At 34.8% G+C, this 16,151-nt stretch overlaps 1 protein-coding gene across 6 annotated transcripts in view; it reads left to right on the top strand.

The window, feature by feature from the left end:
* The window catches only part of NOVA1 (NOVA alternative splicing regulator 1), a 159,022-nt gene that overhangs the window by 136,921 nt on the left and 5,950 nt on the right, over positions 1–16,151 (top strand). The window contains exon 5 of one of the 6 annotated variants that reach the window (XM_062205339.1): positions 11,175–11,602. The exons of the other annotated variants lie outside the window; for them this stretch is intronic. Within the exon in view, the coding sequence (XP_062061323.1) occupies positions 11,175–11,312 (138 nt within the window). The 3' untranslated portion in view covers positions 11,313–11,602. Of the gene's footprint in view, positions 1–11,174; positions 11,603–16,151 lie in introns of those variants that run through there. 6 annotated transcript variants of the gene reach the window in all.

A 16,151-nucleotide genomic window follows, 5' to 3' on the forward strand; every position in this document is an offset into this window, starting at 1 on the left:
TTATCTCCTTCTCTCTCTCTTTTTTTAAAAGACTTATTTATTATTTATTTGAAAGGCCGAATTACAGAGAGGCAGAGGCAGAGAGAGAAAAATGTCTTCCATCCACTGGTTCACTCCCCAGATGGCCTCAATGACCAGAGCTGTGCCGATCCAAAGCCAGGAGCCAAGAGTTTCATCCAGGTCTCCCACATGGTCGCAGGAGCCCAAGGACATGGGCCATCTTCCACTGCTTTCCCAGGCCATAGTAGAGAGCTGGATTGGAAGTGGAGCAGCTGGGTCTCGAACTGGCACCCATATGGGATGCTGGCACTGCAGGCGGGTTTTACTCGCTACGCCACAGCACCATCCCCTTTCACTGTTTTTACTTCTCTATCTTCTTCCCTCCCTTCTCTGTCACTCTGCCTTTCAAATGAATAAATAAATAAATAAATAAATAAATCTTTTTTTTTTAAAGACACTGTGATATTTACACAAACATGTAACTGGTCAGTGAAATAGAGTTTTCTGACATAAATCTAGGTACATATGTGAATTTTATGTATGATAAAGAAAGAGTATAATTTAGAATTAGAAAAATTGCAGACTTGAGCCATAATTCCTGGTTTCAGGTCTTGCACAAACTAAATTTTTTAAAATATCTTTAAATTACCATTTATATTTTCTTATGAAATGTGAATAATGCCTGCTGTGTAAAATCATGATTCCTAAATGAACCATTACACATGAAGCAATTAGAACTTGGCCTGGGTCCATAGTATATAAAAGTGTCACTTTAATTGATTTTAGAAGAAAGAAAGCTTGTCATTTTGAAGCATGAGTTCTTACCTTGTAATGTCAAAATGAATTCAACTGATGTCAGTACTCAGGTTTTGCCCTTAATATATTCAATAGCAGGGCTTTCTAATGGGTTTTTCTCTCACTGTCTTTTAAAGCGTGAATGGCATTTGACCAATTTCCAGTGCTCTTGGCATTTTATTTAAAGAACAACAACAGCAACAAAATCTCTATAATTTGATTCTCTTTCAAATTATAAGCTTACTTCCTAAGCTAGTCAGGAAGGTATGATGATGAACAGATTCTACATAATATGTTTAGAAAGGAAGTCTTGGGGGAGGTGTGGAATGAAAGAAAGCTCACCATCCTGGCTTAGCTATTGAGGAAAAATAAAAACTGAGTATTAACTGCAAAAGTTTGAAATTTTTATAAAGTACATATTTATGTATCTCTAGGAATTCTTCATGATTTACTTTTATGGAAATAATGCAATGAAACACAGATTTTGCTTTTTTTTTTTTTTTGGATGTGTCTTTCAAGATGAACTCTAGGGTAAACATGCATATACAGTCACACAGTCACAAATGTCTTATTCTGTCATTGTGAAATGCCTGTATACTTTGTTGGTACATTTTCCATGGAGATGTCACTGAATATAGTACTGAATCAGTGAAAATTTTAAATGTTGAAATAAAAATTAGAAATGTACAAAGAAAAGGGATACTTTACCTAATAGTGCTGATATACTTGACTGTGCACTTGAAAGGAACTAAACTAAAATCTCTTTCTCTTCAGGGTAAAGAAATAAATCTCAAGTATTCAAAATTGAAACTTTCAGACTATTTGATGAGAATATGATATGTGCAATCAAGTTAAAAACTTTGTTTTAGAAGAAGAAAATCTACAACAAGAATAACTTAATAGGTTTCAATATGTAAATATTTAATATTTTTAGTATAGCAGAGCCCCAATTTATAGAAATCTCTATTTTATTTCACTGAGCAGTGACATCTGTTTGTCTTAATATCACATTGCTTTTATTATGATAGGTTTTTTTTGTTAAGCATCTCTTATACACAAATATTAATAGAACACACTATTAATAAGCAAAAAAGCAACAATATCTTAAGAAAATATATTGAAGACATGTAACAATTAATATCTGTACATGCAAATAACTCTTAGTTTCCTATTGGTGGGAGAAACTATTAAATTGGATAAAGATTATTAAAAATCTATGTATAGAGGGAAAACAGAAATGCTCAATAAGTATATAAAAACATTTAATGTCACCAATTATTAGGGAAATAAGACTCAAAAATCACAAGGTCGTACTTTTTCTTAGCCCAAATAGACAAAATTTTGCTTATGTGTCAATAATACACATTTGACAGAAATGCAAGAATTAATATGTATGTATTTTTATAAGTCAAAATGCTAGAAAAGTACAGGAAATAAGCCATTCTTTTTATAATGATGCTAAAAGAAATGCTACATTACAGTTCTTGAGAATCTGTCCTATGGAACTTAATACATCATTTTGTTAGAATATAGATATAAGAATGCATATTGCATATTATTTACATTGTCCAAAGTTAACAACTTGATCTCTGACATGAGTAGTTGAGTAAATTATAGTATTGCAGAATATTCTGTGGTTGATGTATTAAATATACTGAGTAATGCAAATAAATATGTCAATAATGTACACTGTCCTAGCGTATTAGTCATACAATATTAACTAAGGAAAACTTAGTTACTAGGAAGCATAAGGCCCCAATTTTCATAGGCAAAAAACACCTTGTTTTCATTTATTGTTAGAGGGATGACACAGAATATGACTGTTTCTTCTTATATGTCTACCTCATTTTAAAAATATTAGCTAGCTAAGAGAATCCAAAACAGGATGGAAAAAATACTTCACTTGTGATACACCCAGTGTTTTAAAGAAGATAAAATAAGCTGACGCGGTGGCTTAATAGGCTAATCCTCTGCCTTGCGGCACCGGCACACTGGGTTCTAGTCCCGGTTGGGGCGCCAGATTCTATCCCGGTTGCCCCTCTTCCAGGCCAGCTCTCTGCTGTGGCCCGGGAAGGCAGTGGAGGATGGCCCAAGTGCTTGGCCCCTGCACCCGCATGGGAGACCAGGAGAAGCACCTGGCTCCTGCCTTCGGATCAGCGCGGTGCGCCGGCCACAGTGGCCATTGGAGGGTGAACCAACGGCAAAAAGGAAGACCTTTCTCTCTGTCTCTCTCTCTCACTATCCACTCTGCCTGTCAAAAAAAAAAATTTTTTTTTTAAATAAAAAAGAAGATAAAATAGTGCCAAGGGAAAATTTGAATGTCTTTGACATTATATGCAGGTTTGAGCTGCCTGAGCCCTGGTTTCTTAGTCTGGGGCTGCGTAACTGAGGAGTTTCAAGAAGGATCGCTAGAGAGAGGCTTCAGGCCCAGAGAGACACTTACCCACTGGCAATCCGAGTGGACCTCGTGTCTTAGTTCAGAGTTTTGCTGAATTAAATTTTAAATTTAAATTAAAAATGTGTCAATCCCAGCTTTATATCAAAATTATCTCTGGAGAGTCTTAACTGGTGGCTCTAGCATGAGATAAGGCATCTGTATTTGAAAAGTTAGAGAAATGTTTCTTAAAGCCTCTTGAGATGTTTTGGAAACACTGTTTACCATATGATAAGTGCACATTAGTTTATTATAAACCCATAACTGTTATATAAAACTGTTTTTTCCAAACTTTAATTCATCAAGCATTTTGCATGAAACAGTGTGTTGTTACTTGAAAAACACAAAATTGAAAATATTTGGTTTGTACAGAAATTGGAAGATACATATTAATTTTTTTATTGAAATAGTAATGGTTTACTAATTAATACAGCTGAAATGTCTATGAAGGGTTATTATACAAAGAATTATTTTTCAGATAACATCAGCAGACTGTGACTATTACCAGGTAGTTTTTCCTGTCTTGGAGATATTTATATTCAGGTGACAGTAGTAGTTTTAAAGATTATTTAGCAATATTCTCTCCAGAAATATGGAAATGGGTTTAAATAAATGCTTCCCACCTATAGGCGTTCTCTTGCTAACTTCTAAGTTTGTTAGTTTGCTGTGCTGCAGACAGTATGTTTTTCATACCCAGTGAAGGGAATCATATCATCCTAAGGGCATGTCAAGAATTACTGCTGCAAGCCGCACACCAGTCATGTTTCCAAGTAGTATCATAACTCACTGTTGAATATCAGTTTGTATGGCCTTCCAGAGTCCCTTTTAATGGTATGATCTCATATGAAGACCTTCTTATGTTTAGGAAAAGCCTAGGGCTTGTCATATTTTCATATTCAAGAAAGTAATATACTGCCAGAGAAGTTGCTCTATAATATTACCTATTTTACATGTCATGTATGGCTCAGGCATTGGTTAAAATACATAGAATACCTTGGCTGGCGCCGCGGCTCAATAGGCTAATCCTCCGCCTGTGGCGCCGGCACACCGGGTTCTAGTCCCGGTCGGGGCACCGATCCTGTCCCGGTTGCCCCTCTTCCAGGCCAGCTCTCTGCTGTGGCCAGGGAGTGCAGTGGAGGATGGCCCAAGTGCTTGGGCCCTGCACCCCATGGGAGACCAGGAGAAGCACCTGGCTCCTGCCATCGGATCAGCGCAGTGTGCCGGCCGCAGCGCGCCTACCGCGGCGGCCATTGGAGGGTGAACCAATGGCAAAAGGAAAACCTTTCTCTCTGTCTCTCTCTCACTGTCCACTCTGCCTGTCAAAAATAAATAAATAAATAAATAAATAAATAAAATAAAAAAATACATAGAATACCTTGTTTAGTATTAGATCATGGGGAGGCAAATTTCCCACATTCTCTGTCTTTTTGGACCACCTACTCGGTAAAATTGATTTCTTTTCTTCATCAAAATTCTCCCTGGAGTCACAGCTACAGTAGTTCTTGCATACAGCATGTTCTGAAAGCAATATTACATCATTTATAGAACCAAAGCATTTAATGTCTCTTTTTTTTACAGAATGTATACTTGGCTTTGTGCCTTGTTTGTATATGTGTATACAATTCAGTAGAAATTTTTTCTACATTTCAAGTAGAGCTATATATAATTGAAAATACCTAAAATAAGGAAATTGGATAGTTAAGGGAATTCTTTTCAACATTTTTATTTTCTTTTAAAAATGCTTAGAAATAGGAAAGTCTTCACATATTCTTTCTGATAAGAATACTTTTGCCAGATTAAGGAGTTTGATATCTACTCAACATGGAATAATAAAAGATTGTCTTTCCTTTTTTTGTTGTTGTTCTTTATTGACGGGGAGGGGAAGAGAGAAGGGAGACAGGGAGAGAGAGGACAAGTTGCAACCCACTGGTTCACTCCTCACATGTCCACAATAGCTAGGACTGGGGCAGGCTGAAGCTGGGAGCTGGGAATTCAGTCCAGGTCTTCTGCATGGATAACAGGAATCTGATTACTTGAGCCATCGTGTCTACCTCCCAAGTCTGTACTCTCAAGTCTATATTAGCAAGACTGTCAGGAGTCATGAGCTGGAGCTAGATACTGAACCTGGGGATTACACCCAAGGACTGGGTACAAGCGTCTTAATCTGTCTTAACCTCAAGGAAAAGTGTATATTGGCCTTGTTGGTTATTGTTGTTCTAATTTTGAATCTTTCAGTCAGGAGTTTTCAAAGATGTAATAAGTTGATCTTTTTCATCCCTTATGACTGGTGCTCAGTTTAACTATTTTGTTTTCCAAATAGAGGATGTAGTCATACACTTATTCTTTAAAAATATTTTTGAAAAAGAAAAAGTTCTATTTCGTTATATCACTTCAGATTGCCTTTAGGCAAATAATGAAAATTTTAAAAGCAATATATTCTCATTTGTGAATCATTGAATATTACAAGTGAACTACTTTAATCCATACATATTTAAATAACCTAGTTTTGTAACTGACAACACAATTTGTTAACTTGCAGAAACATATCTGTATCCTTTTATGTGTGAGTGAACATTTATCTTAAGTGTAAATGAAATAAGAATAATTCATGGCATTTTCATGTTATTAGTGACAGTCATTTGTGATAGTTAAATCCCAACCACCCTTAAATAGCAAGATGCTGAAATACAGGCAGCTTTTTAAAAAAAGTAGTATTCTCATTAGACTGTTAGTAAAATTAAAATATAAAAATTGCTTAATCAGTTAATATAAAATGGCTACCACATGCAATCATAATTTCAGTAACTTTTTAAATTATGTAAAAAAATCAGTCTTTTTAGCAAATTAAAAATATTTTAGTGGTAAACTGGTTTAATAAAAATTTATAAAAACAATATAAAAATTAAATTGCAAAAGGTTCACTTATAATTAATTACCTAGTCACATAAGGTTAAATTCAGATAGATTTTTCAAACACAGATGAGACATTTCCTTCCAAAATTACCAATATTACCATTCTTAATTTGGTTATATTGTCGAGTATTAATCCATGAAAAAAATTCAAAAGTTTAAAAGGCTTTATATTTCTAGATTAACTTTGTTTTCTAACCTGAAATGTTGTTTTCCCAACTGACATTAGGCTTAATTGCATGATTTTTATTTAAAAGCATGTTTATAAACTTTTTGTTTACAATTTTAAAATTATTTTTCTAAATCTGTTTTTCTGTTATTTATCAACAATTCATATGCAGTCAGTATTTATCAATATTAACATGCATTTAAATATTTACTTGTTTTTGTATGGCAAAAGAAAAAGTATAAAAGCAGAGATACCATGCCCATTTTTAAAAAATTATATAAATTTATTTGAAAGAGCAACAGAGAGAGAAAGAGAGAGAGAGAGAGAGAGAGAGAGAGAGATCTTCCAGCTGCTGCTTCACTCTCTAAGTGCTCACAGCATCCAGCTCTGGGCCAGCCCAAAGCCAGAAGCCAGGAACTACATCTTGGTTTTCCCCAAGGGTATCGGGGTCCTCTGCATGGGTCAACTTCCACTGTCTACTTAGGCACATTAGCGAGAAGCTAGATGGAAAGCAGTGTGGCTGACACTCCAATACTGACACAGGATGCTGGCATTGCAAAGAGCAGCTTAACCCACTGCACCACACCACCAGCCCCCTATCCTTTGATTTTCCTCTTTATCTTCAACATCTGGAATTGCACCTGACACTTGATAGGTACTCAATAAATTGTGTTGTTAGTACCAGAAATTTTATAAATGTATTTTAAGTTGTTTATTCATTTCTTGCAGAATTTGTTTCTTTTAGAATAATTTTCCATTTATTTTTGTTAACACATTTTAAAAGTCAAAATAAGGTAAAGGTTTATTTGGTATGACAAAAAAAAAAACTCATCTGAAATCCAATCTCTATTACTCTCTTATTTCACTTTCATGTAAATTTTACATTATTTGATTCAAACTCCACATACTTATGTATTTTTAAAATTTCATATTGATGTTTCCATATTATTTTATAATAGTATATAGGAACTCCCTACTGTTGAGTACATATGACGTTCTCTATGTTTTGGATAGTTTCCCAGATGGATTGTAGGAGGAAAGAAGCTAAGTAAAACATCATGCTTATTTCATAATTTAATGAATACTACAGGATGATTTCCAAAAGGCAAGAGATATTGCCACAACTGTTTATAAAAGAAATTAATAATTTATCCCTTTGATCATTTACATTTGATTTACCTTTTTTTGTCTTGGTAAATTTGGCTGTTCTACTTTGAATTTTTTAGAAGTTAGATATTTTCTTTTTTTTTTTTTTTACTTAGTTCTTTAATATTCACTCTTTAGTGAATAGTTTGTTCACTTTTACATCTCCCTCGGGGATCTTATCTATTCTCATGACTTTAAACACTATTTCAGTGTTAACATACATTTCCACTGATGCAAAACCATTGCCAGTCACCTGCTTAGTGTCTTCTTTTTGGTTGTTTGATAGGCATTTTAAAGTGTCCCAGGTGAATTCCCTTTATCCTCACCTTTCACTCCTTTTCCTGTTGATTGGCTTCAGTGAACACTGCCACTATTATTATGTTCATAGCTGTTTACATTTTTTAAGTTAAATATTAAGTTCAGTTTAGAATATTAAATTGAAAACATTTGTTATCATATGAAAAATCCAAATACTTCAAATGTATTTTTTTCACTTATGAAAACTAAGTACTTTATGGGGCTGGTGCTGTGGCACAGTGGGTTAACACCATGGCCTGAAGCGCCGGCATCTCATATGGGCGCCGGTTCGAGACCCGCTGCTCCATTTCTGATCCAGTTCTCTGCTATGGTCTGGGATATCAGTGGAAGATGGCCCAAGTCCTTGGGCCCCTGCACCCACGTGGAAGATCCAGAGGAATTTCCTGGCTCCTGGCTTTGGATCGGCGCAGCTCCGGCCATTGCAGCCAATTGGGGAGTGAACCATTGGATAGAAGTCCTCTCTCTCTCTGCCTCTCCTCTCTCTCTGTAACTCTGACTTTCAAATGAATAAATAAATCTAAAAAAAAAAAAAAAAAAAAGAAAACTAAGTACTTTATACATATGTCTTATTATATATGCCCTGAAAGAGCAGTGCTAAGAGGAAGTTTAAATTAATAATGATAAAATGGTTTCAAATAATTTTTGAAAACTTGACAAATGTTTGATGATTCAAATATGCCTTCTGTGAATGAAACTTGAATTTGATGAAATGCGGCCTATTAAACACTAAGAAGACAATACCCCAAGTTATTTTCATTTTAAAATAATAGCAAACCCTATTTATCATTTATGACCTTCATGGTTTCTTCATAGTTATTTATTTCTATTGGTTTTCTTTTTTGGTATAATTATGTCTAGGATGCTTATCATCTTACTATGACAGAAATAATTTGAAGGGCTGCTCTTTTCTTCCTCTTTTTTACCTGGAAAGTATTGATTCTTCCTATTTTTCTTATTCCTAAATGCATACCTCTCTGGGATAAAATGTAATATATCTTTTAAAAACTACTCAGCATCCACCACAAGCAAAAATTTAAAAATTAATAATGCTTGAAGGATAAAGTGAAATAATTTGTTAAATGAAAAAATGTGGAGATTATCATTAATTTTCTGTCTTCCAAAGAAGCATAAAAGAGACATATTCCTTGTCTTCCTCTGTTGTATCTTGGGGACAGAGAGAAAAATAAAGTGCAGCCCTTTAGAAGAGGACTTAAAAAGAAGTACAATCTTCATAAAACTCCTAAAGGCACTTAATCTTATATAGCAGTTATTTTGGGTTAAAAATGCAATTGCTTGAAGCATGACAAAGAATGGAAGTTAATTGTATCAGTTATGGCTTGTGATGATGAATCAACAGAAACCATAATTTGTGCCATCTTATTAATTGATCTAGTTCACCATTTAGTCAAGTAAGCCCAAATATATTTGTATTCTAGACCGCTAGAACCCACCACCTTTTGTATGGCAGTGAAGCCTAGACACAGTGTAAGAATAAGAAACTGGGGTCAGTGTTAGGATTTAGTGGGTTAAGCTATCAATTGTAATGCCAGCATCCTATATTGGAGTGCCAGTTCAAGTCCCAACTGATCCACTTCCAGTCCAGCTCCCTGCTAATGGGCCTGGGAAAGCAGCACAAGATGGTCCAAGTATGTGGACCCCTCCCACCCATATGGGAAAACTGAACAGATTTCCAAAATCCTGGCTTTGGCCTGGCCCAGCCTTGGCCATTGTGGCCATCTGGAGAGTGAAACAGCAGATAGAAGGTTTCTCTCTCTCACTCCTTCTATCACTTTTCCTTTCAAATAAATAAATACAAATGTTTGAAAAAATGAGTAAGAAACTACAGAGTAATATAGGAAAAACATAATACCACAATGGAAATTTAGAAGGAAGACAGTGCATATTTAATTATTTTAATGTTAACAGATTTTTCAGTGAGCATAAATCTGTTGATTTCAGTAGTATTCTGATAAGATTAAAATACCTATGAATTCATATACTTATGTATGTTTGTGATACAACTTTTGGTTTTTAGGCTTTGGAGATAATAAAGAAGGTTACTCTTAAGAACCCAAAGTCAGGTACTTTATATACATGTGGTCACACACAGACATACACACACACATTGTGTGGCCATGATGGGATCTTTCAAAACATATATTATTTAGTTTTTGTACAAATCCAGATTTTTTTGGTTTTATATTCTTAACAATTAACAATTAACTGTTTCATAACTTCAGCCAGGTGCAAATGTGAATTGTTAATTTTGTAAGAGATAAATATCTGTTGTGCTACAGTCAGCATATATAAGTAACATAATATAAAAAGTAAAAAAGTACTTTGGCGCTTCAGATTTTAGGGAATCAGGTTTGAGTTTACAAGGTAGATTGTATTTAAACTGCTCTTGCATAACATGTAAGCTTTCAACAAAGATTTATGAACAGTGTGGGTACATAGATAACATTCCAGTCAGTTGGAACAAAAGAAAGAACAAAGGCAAAGACAGAAAAATGACTAATATAGAATATGTTCAGGGGCTTTCCATGCAAAATGAAGCTGGAATGACAGTCTGGATAATTCAGTGGCAAGTTTAAGGGGTGATCATTGAAGGGTTTTTCCTAATGCTAAAATAATTCCTCATCAACAATCTTATCAAGCCACACGATTTGATAGATGAGGAATATTAAGTGATTTGACAAAGTTTGCATAGCAAGATCTAGGGTGAGACCCCATACCTGTTTTCAATTCTTGACTCTGTCTGTTTTACCACACTAATCTTTATATAGAATAAAGCAGTAGGATTGCACCAAAAGCATTTGTAGAGGGAAAAAAAAAAAAAAAAGCATCAACTGTACCTTACAGGATATAAAGATCTAGGGAGGAATAGAAGTCACAGATGGCTCTCGGGTTTAAAATATGAGGTTGGTAGTGGTGGAGCATAAGGATGCATGAGAAAAAAGGCGTAGTATTTTATGACAAAAAGTAGATACCCCTGTGAAATGCGTCACCTTTATCAAAAGTAAGTAGATTAGGGGCTAGTGACACTGCTTGGGGTGCCTGAGTTCACGTCCTGGCTCCTCTTCTGATTCTGTCTTCCTGCTAATGTGTACCCTTGGGGCAGCAGTTGACTGAATTCTGGCCCCTTGGCTCCAGCCTGGCCAGCCCCGGTTATCAGGAGCATTTGAGTATTGAGTCAGGGGTGGAAGATTATCTATCTCCACCCTCTTCCTAATTCTCTTCGTGCCTTTCTAGTAAATAGACATAATTCAGATTAAACAGACAAGAAGAAAGTTGTAAGAACAGATTTTTAAATTCTGTCTGGATACTTGTATTCATATTCTGTTTTTCACATTTTGTCAAATCTGTTCATTTCCTTTTTTAAAAGATTTAATTATTTGACAGAGGCAGAGTGAGAGAAAGAGAGAAATCCTCCATCCGCTGGTTCACTCCCCAGATGGTTGCAACTGCCGGAGCTGCGCCAATCCAAAACCAGGAGCCAAGAGCTTCTTCCAGGTCTCCCACGTGGGTGCAGGGGCCTAAGGACATCTGCTGCTGCTTTCCCAGGGCATAGCAAAGAACTGGATCAGAAGTGGAGCAGCTGAGACTCGAACCAGCACCCAAAGGGGATGATGGCACTGCGGGTGGTGGCTTTACCCGCTATGCCACAGTGCCGGCCCCTGCAAATCTGTACATTTCAAGAAGGCTACTCTTTGTGTATTTAAACTGTAAGACAGAAGAAAAGGTGCTGTCCTTGTTTCAGTTTTCTTTTGGTGACAGTTCAATGTAGATCCCTCAAAATAGCCCAGTGCATCTCCAGTGGATACTACTAAGTGCACCCTCAGTGCCCTGTGTTTTAATATTTAGGGAATTGAAGCGTATTTTTCCTAATTAATCTATGTGGGATATATCTTGATAAAAGACAAATTAATCTTAACCATTAAGCATTAAGAAATACAATAAAATGTCAGTATTGTTTTGATAGGTAATAATGATATAACAATAGCATAAAAATGCTTTCAAAGATGCTGCTTGATCCGTTACAAATTATAAAAACTCAACTCAAAGTGACTTATTTCATTTTTTATGTCCTGGCCTTAGACCCAGTTAGATTCAGATGCCAAAATGCTCTCTAGGTTCTCTCTCTCTCTCTCTCTCTCTCTCTCTCTCTCTCTCTCTCTCTCCACTTCTAGAGTCTCCTTTTTATCTAAGGTGGGTTTATTTTCAGCCAGGTTCTTCCTCTTTTTATATGAGGCCACATAGATACTAGCAATGCCAGACTGATGTTCTAGTATGTTAGGAACACAAATACCTCTACCCACCAGCTTACCCATCCTTATGCTAGTTCTTATTGAACCATTCTGTATTGTGTGCTCAGCCCCAAATCAGTAACTGCCAGGGAGGTAGAAATAGTTACAGGTCAGACCTGGGCCATCTTTCCATTCCTAGTGGCAGTAAAAGACTATCAGCCTGACCCAAAGCACATACACTAAGAATGAGCAAGCACATTTCCCAAAGGAAGACATGCTCTGTTGCCAGAAGAAGAGACACTAAATACCAGCTGAATGAGTGAGTGAATGAACGAGGACATGATATAAGTGATATATGTAAGAATACAAGTAAGTAGTAATTGATACAGCAGCCCCAAAGAAAATGCTCTATACAGTTGACTGAGAGATTTCAAATTATACTGAAACTGGTTTTGTATCTATTTTCAGGTACTATTTTATGAAACAGTTTAATAATTTTCTTGCCAAGATGATGAAGAAATATGCTTAAGGATACTTGTTCCTTTATAGTTGTGAGATCATAATTAATTGGATTTCTTATTTAACAAAGGAGTGAATTTGTTTATCTTAAAGTTAATCTTCAGTGAGAAACATGCCCATATTAAAACTTATCTACTTGGTAGTTTTATTACTCAGTGTAAGATTCTTAACAAATTCTCCTTTTGTAATTCCAAACAGAGAAATAATCACTTCACTGCCTTTTTTTATGAAAAGAAGAAAAATGCCTCAGGCTAAATGCTGCTGATCTAAACATCCAAAATCTGAAATGTTCCAAACTCCAAAACATTTTGAGTACGAAAGTAGAAAATTGTGTAACTGACTTAATGTGACATATCACATCCCAAACATAAGCACACTAAAAACATTCTGTTACCTTCAGATGTATGTGTGTGAGACATATATGAATTTCATGCTTAGACGTAGGCCCCATCCCCAAGATTTCACATTATACACACACACACACACACACACATATATATATATATATATATATATTCCAAAGTTTTAAAAACACAAAGCAGTGTAGATAAGGGATATTTAACCTCTAGTAAAATTAGTATAATTATGCTATTAATTGATTTTATGTTTATTTGATACAAATAAGTGTAAGTCTAAAAATAAGGAAAATTTAGGTTTAAAGGTGATTTTACTTTATGTCATTATTTAAATAGATATTCACTATTAAAATGGATTTAGATTTGAAAAAAGAACTCTCCAGTGCAGAAATAATGCCTAAGTTTATGGGACTATTTGATAGTAAAAGAAAAAAATAGTGTACTGATAGTTGAGAAATGTGAAAGAGAGGCTGATGTTGTGGCAAAGTGGGTTTAAGCCATAGCTTGCAACACTGGCATCCCATGTCAGTGGGCCAGTTTGAGCCCAGCTTCTCTGGTTTCAGCCCAGCTCCCTGCTAATACACCTGGGAAGGCAGTGGAAGATGCCAAGTGCTTGGGTCCCTGCCATCCTTTCAGGGAACCCTGATGGAGTTCCTAGCTCTGGGCATCAGCTTGCTACACCTGGCTCTTGTGGACATTTGGGGAGTGAACCAACATGAGGAAAATCTGTTGTTCCCTCTCTGTCACTCTGCCTCTCAAGTAAGAAATAAATCTTTAAAAAAAAAAAAGAAAGAAAGAAAGAAATGTGGAAGATATTTAGGTCAATATGACTGCCATCTCTCAATGATTTTCTTACTTACTCCTTCCATTTAAACTTTATGTCTCCTTTATACTCTGCATACTTTTGTGCCAACACATTTAAGATTCTGTTACACTGATATGTTCACACATACATTTTGATATATCTGTAAACTTTTTAAAGACTGTAACAACATCTTTATCTCCAGCTTCCAATACAGGCCTGGGCCATTCAGTAAGCATTCCTAAATGATTACATAGTTGGTAGTGGATATAGATCATAGCTCTGAAGGGAAAACCGATTTGTAACTGTCATGAACATATCTGATTTAGTCATGTAGATGTTACACAAAATAACTTGTGTGCTGTTTAAGGTTAAATTATTTTTTTCTCCGCTTAGTTCTTTAGAAATAAGAATATCTGTTTATGTCATTGCATTGCCAGCCTTCATTAAGGAAAATGAATCCACACTTGCAATTAGAATGTTCCATTTATCATTGCATACCATTATTTAACAATGCAGGGACTTCTGCTTTGGGAAATACTGTATGCCAGTGTCTAAAAAGTCAGCAAGTAGGCCGGCTTACACCATTTTCCATGCAGTATTTTTTTTTCCCAGCAGTATTCAGTTGTCTGCCATCTCCAAGCCCCCACATTGGTGTCTTCTTCACTCTAGCCTAATACATAAACTTTAACTATAACACTGCTTGCTTTATGATAGTATGCAAATGAGTTCCCTTTTCTTTTTGTCTCACCTTCTTGCCGGAGGGTCTGTTTCCAGTGTATGAACATAGTAGATTAGTAGTAAATGTACAGGTGAATACAGACATAGTGTCTTGAATTCTTTAGGGATAAGTGACAGTGTAAGTCTAAAAGTGTTTTCCGGCTTTTTTGTTGTACAAGATTGCTTTAGCTATTCGAGGTCTCCTGTGTTTCCATATGAATTTCAGTATCATTTTTTCCAGATCTGAGACATATTGCTTAGCTAGGCTCCATACGTATTTATATTTATTAAATTTTTAATTTAATGACTTTGTATTTATATTTCTTTTATTTTTTAAGATCAGTAAACTTACACAGAATTGCCTATTATTGTCTAAGGCTAGGAAATGTGTGTTATAAATATTAAGATGTGAGCATATGTCAGTTTTCAAATCATAGTACACAATTATTTCATGTGTATGTTGACAGATCAGTCATGCCAGCAAACACTTGGTGCCTACAATGATACAATGGAAGTTAAGATTAATATATATTTTAGATCAGGTTATTTCAAATAGTTAAAAGTAAAATCCAGAAGATAGTACTAACTATATAAAAATATCTTTAATAGAAAAATAGGTGATGTGGTGTGATTCTTTAATTTGCAAAGACACAGATTTTTCAGATGACGCTTACTTTTATCAAAAGGCAACGCACTTTCAGAGGTATATATTATTTCAGAATGTCTGAATATTGAAAAAACAATAAGTAAAGGGAAATGAATTTTAAAGACAAGCTACTGTTCAATAATAATGTTGGTATCATGCCCACATTTGTAAATTCTTTTGAATACTAGTGCTAGCTTTTTAAAAAAATCTATTAATATAATAAATATAGTATGAAAATAATGCACAGTATAGCAAAAAATGTTATATCATCGTCCTGCATTTCATAAAACTTTGAATTTTTATAGTGATATTATAAAATTAGAAATTTTAGGATCTTTTATAGACAGCTTATAGGATTGTTTCCAACATTAACCTTTCCTATGTTCTTTTGTTCATGGGTTGTCATTGTATGGGCAGTCATTACACTGAATGAAACAGCTGTATTACTAGAGTCTCATTTAACACCAGGTCATTTGATATTCTTAATTGATTAATACATTTTTCTCCATAAAATTATGGTAAAGCACTATAATTTGCCAGCTTGTAATGAGTACTATTACAAAAAAATCTGATTCTGAGAAAAAAATGCTTACTTTAACAATAACCATATATTCAACATTCAGATACTTTAATCCTTTAAAGTAAATTTTCTCAGTATTTCTTATGCACAGATAAAATGGGTGATTCAAATTCATCTTTGTAATTGGCATAGGATGTAATCATGATTTCACTTTCTGATTATAGCATTAGCTTTTCAGACAAATAATTTTCTATAAAAAAGACGTCCTTGAACAAAATAACAAATGTTAAAAAAAAGTACTATTCAATCTAATTCTTAAAACAGAATGTACTTAATTAAGGGGTATAAGGGACTTATTTGACATCCACAAGAAATGTTTCAAAAAAACTTAGTTTATTTTCCATAAAATGAAATAATTGTAAAACACATTGGAGTGAAACAAAATTCTACTACAACCATAAATTGCATGTTGGAAGAAACAAAGAGGAGTTTGCATGTGTGTAATATGTATAAATAAATTATAAATAAATTAATGAGCTGACCTTGTTAGAATTTGCATTATACCTTCA

This window comes from Lepus europaeus, chromosome 11, assembly GCF_033115175.1.
Source record: "Lepus europaeus isolate LE1 chromosome 11, mLepTim1.pri, whole genome shotgun sequence".
NCBI lineage: Eukaryota > Metazoa > Chordata > Mammalia > Lagomorpha > Leporidae > Lepus > Lepus europaeus.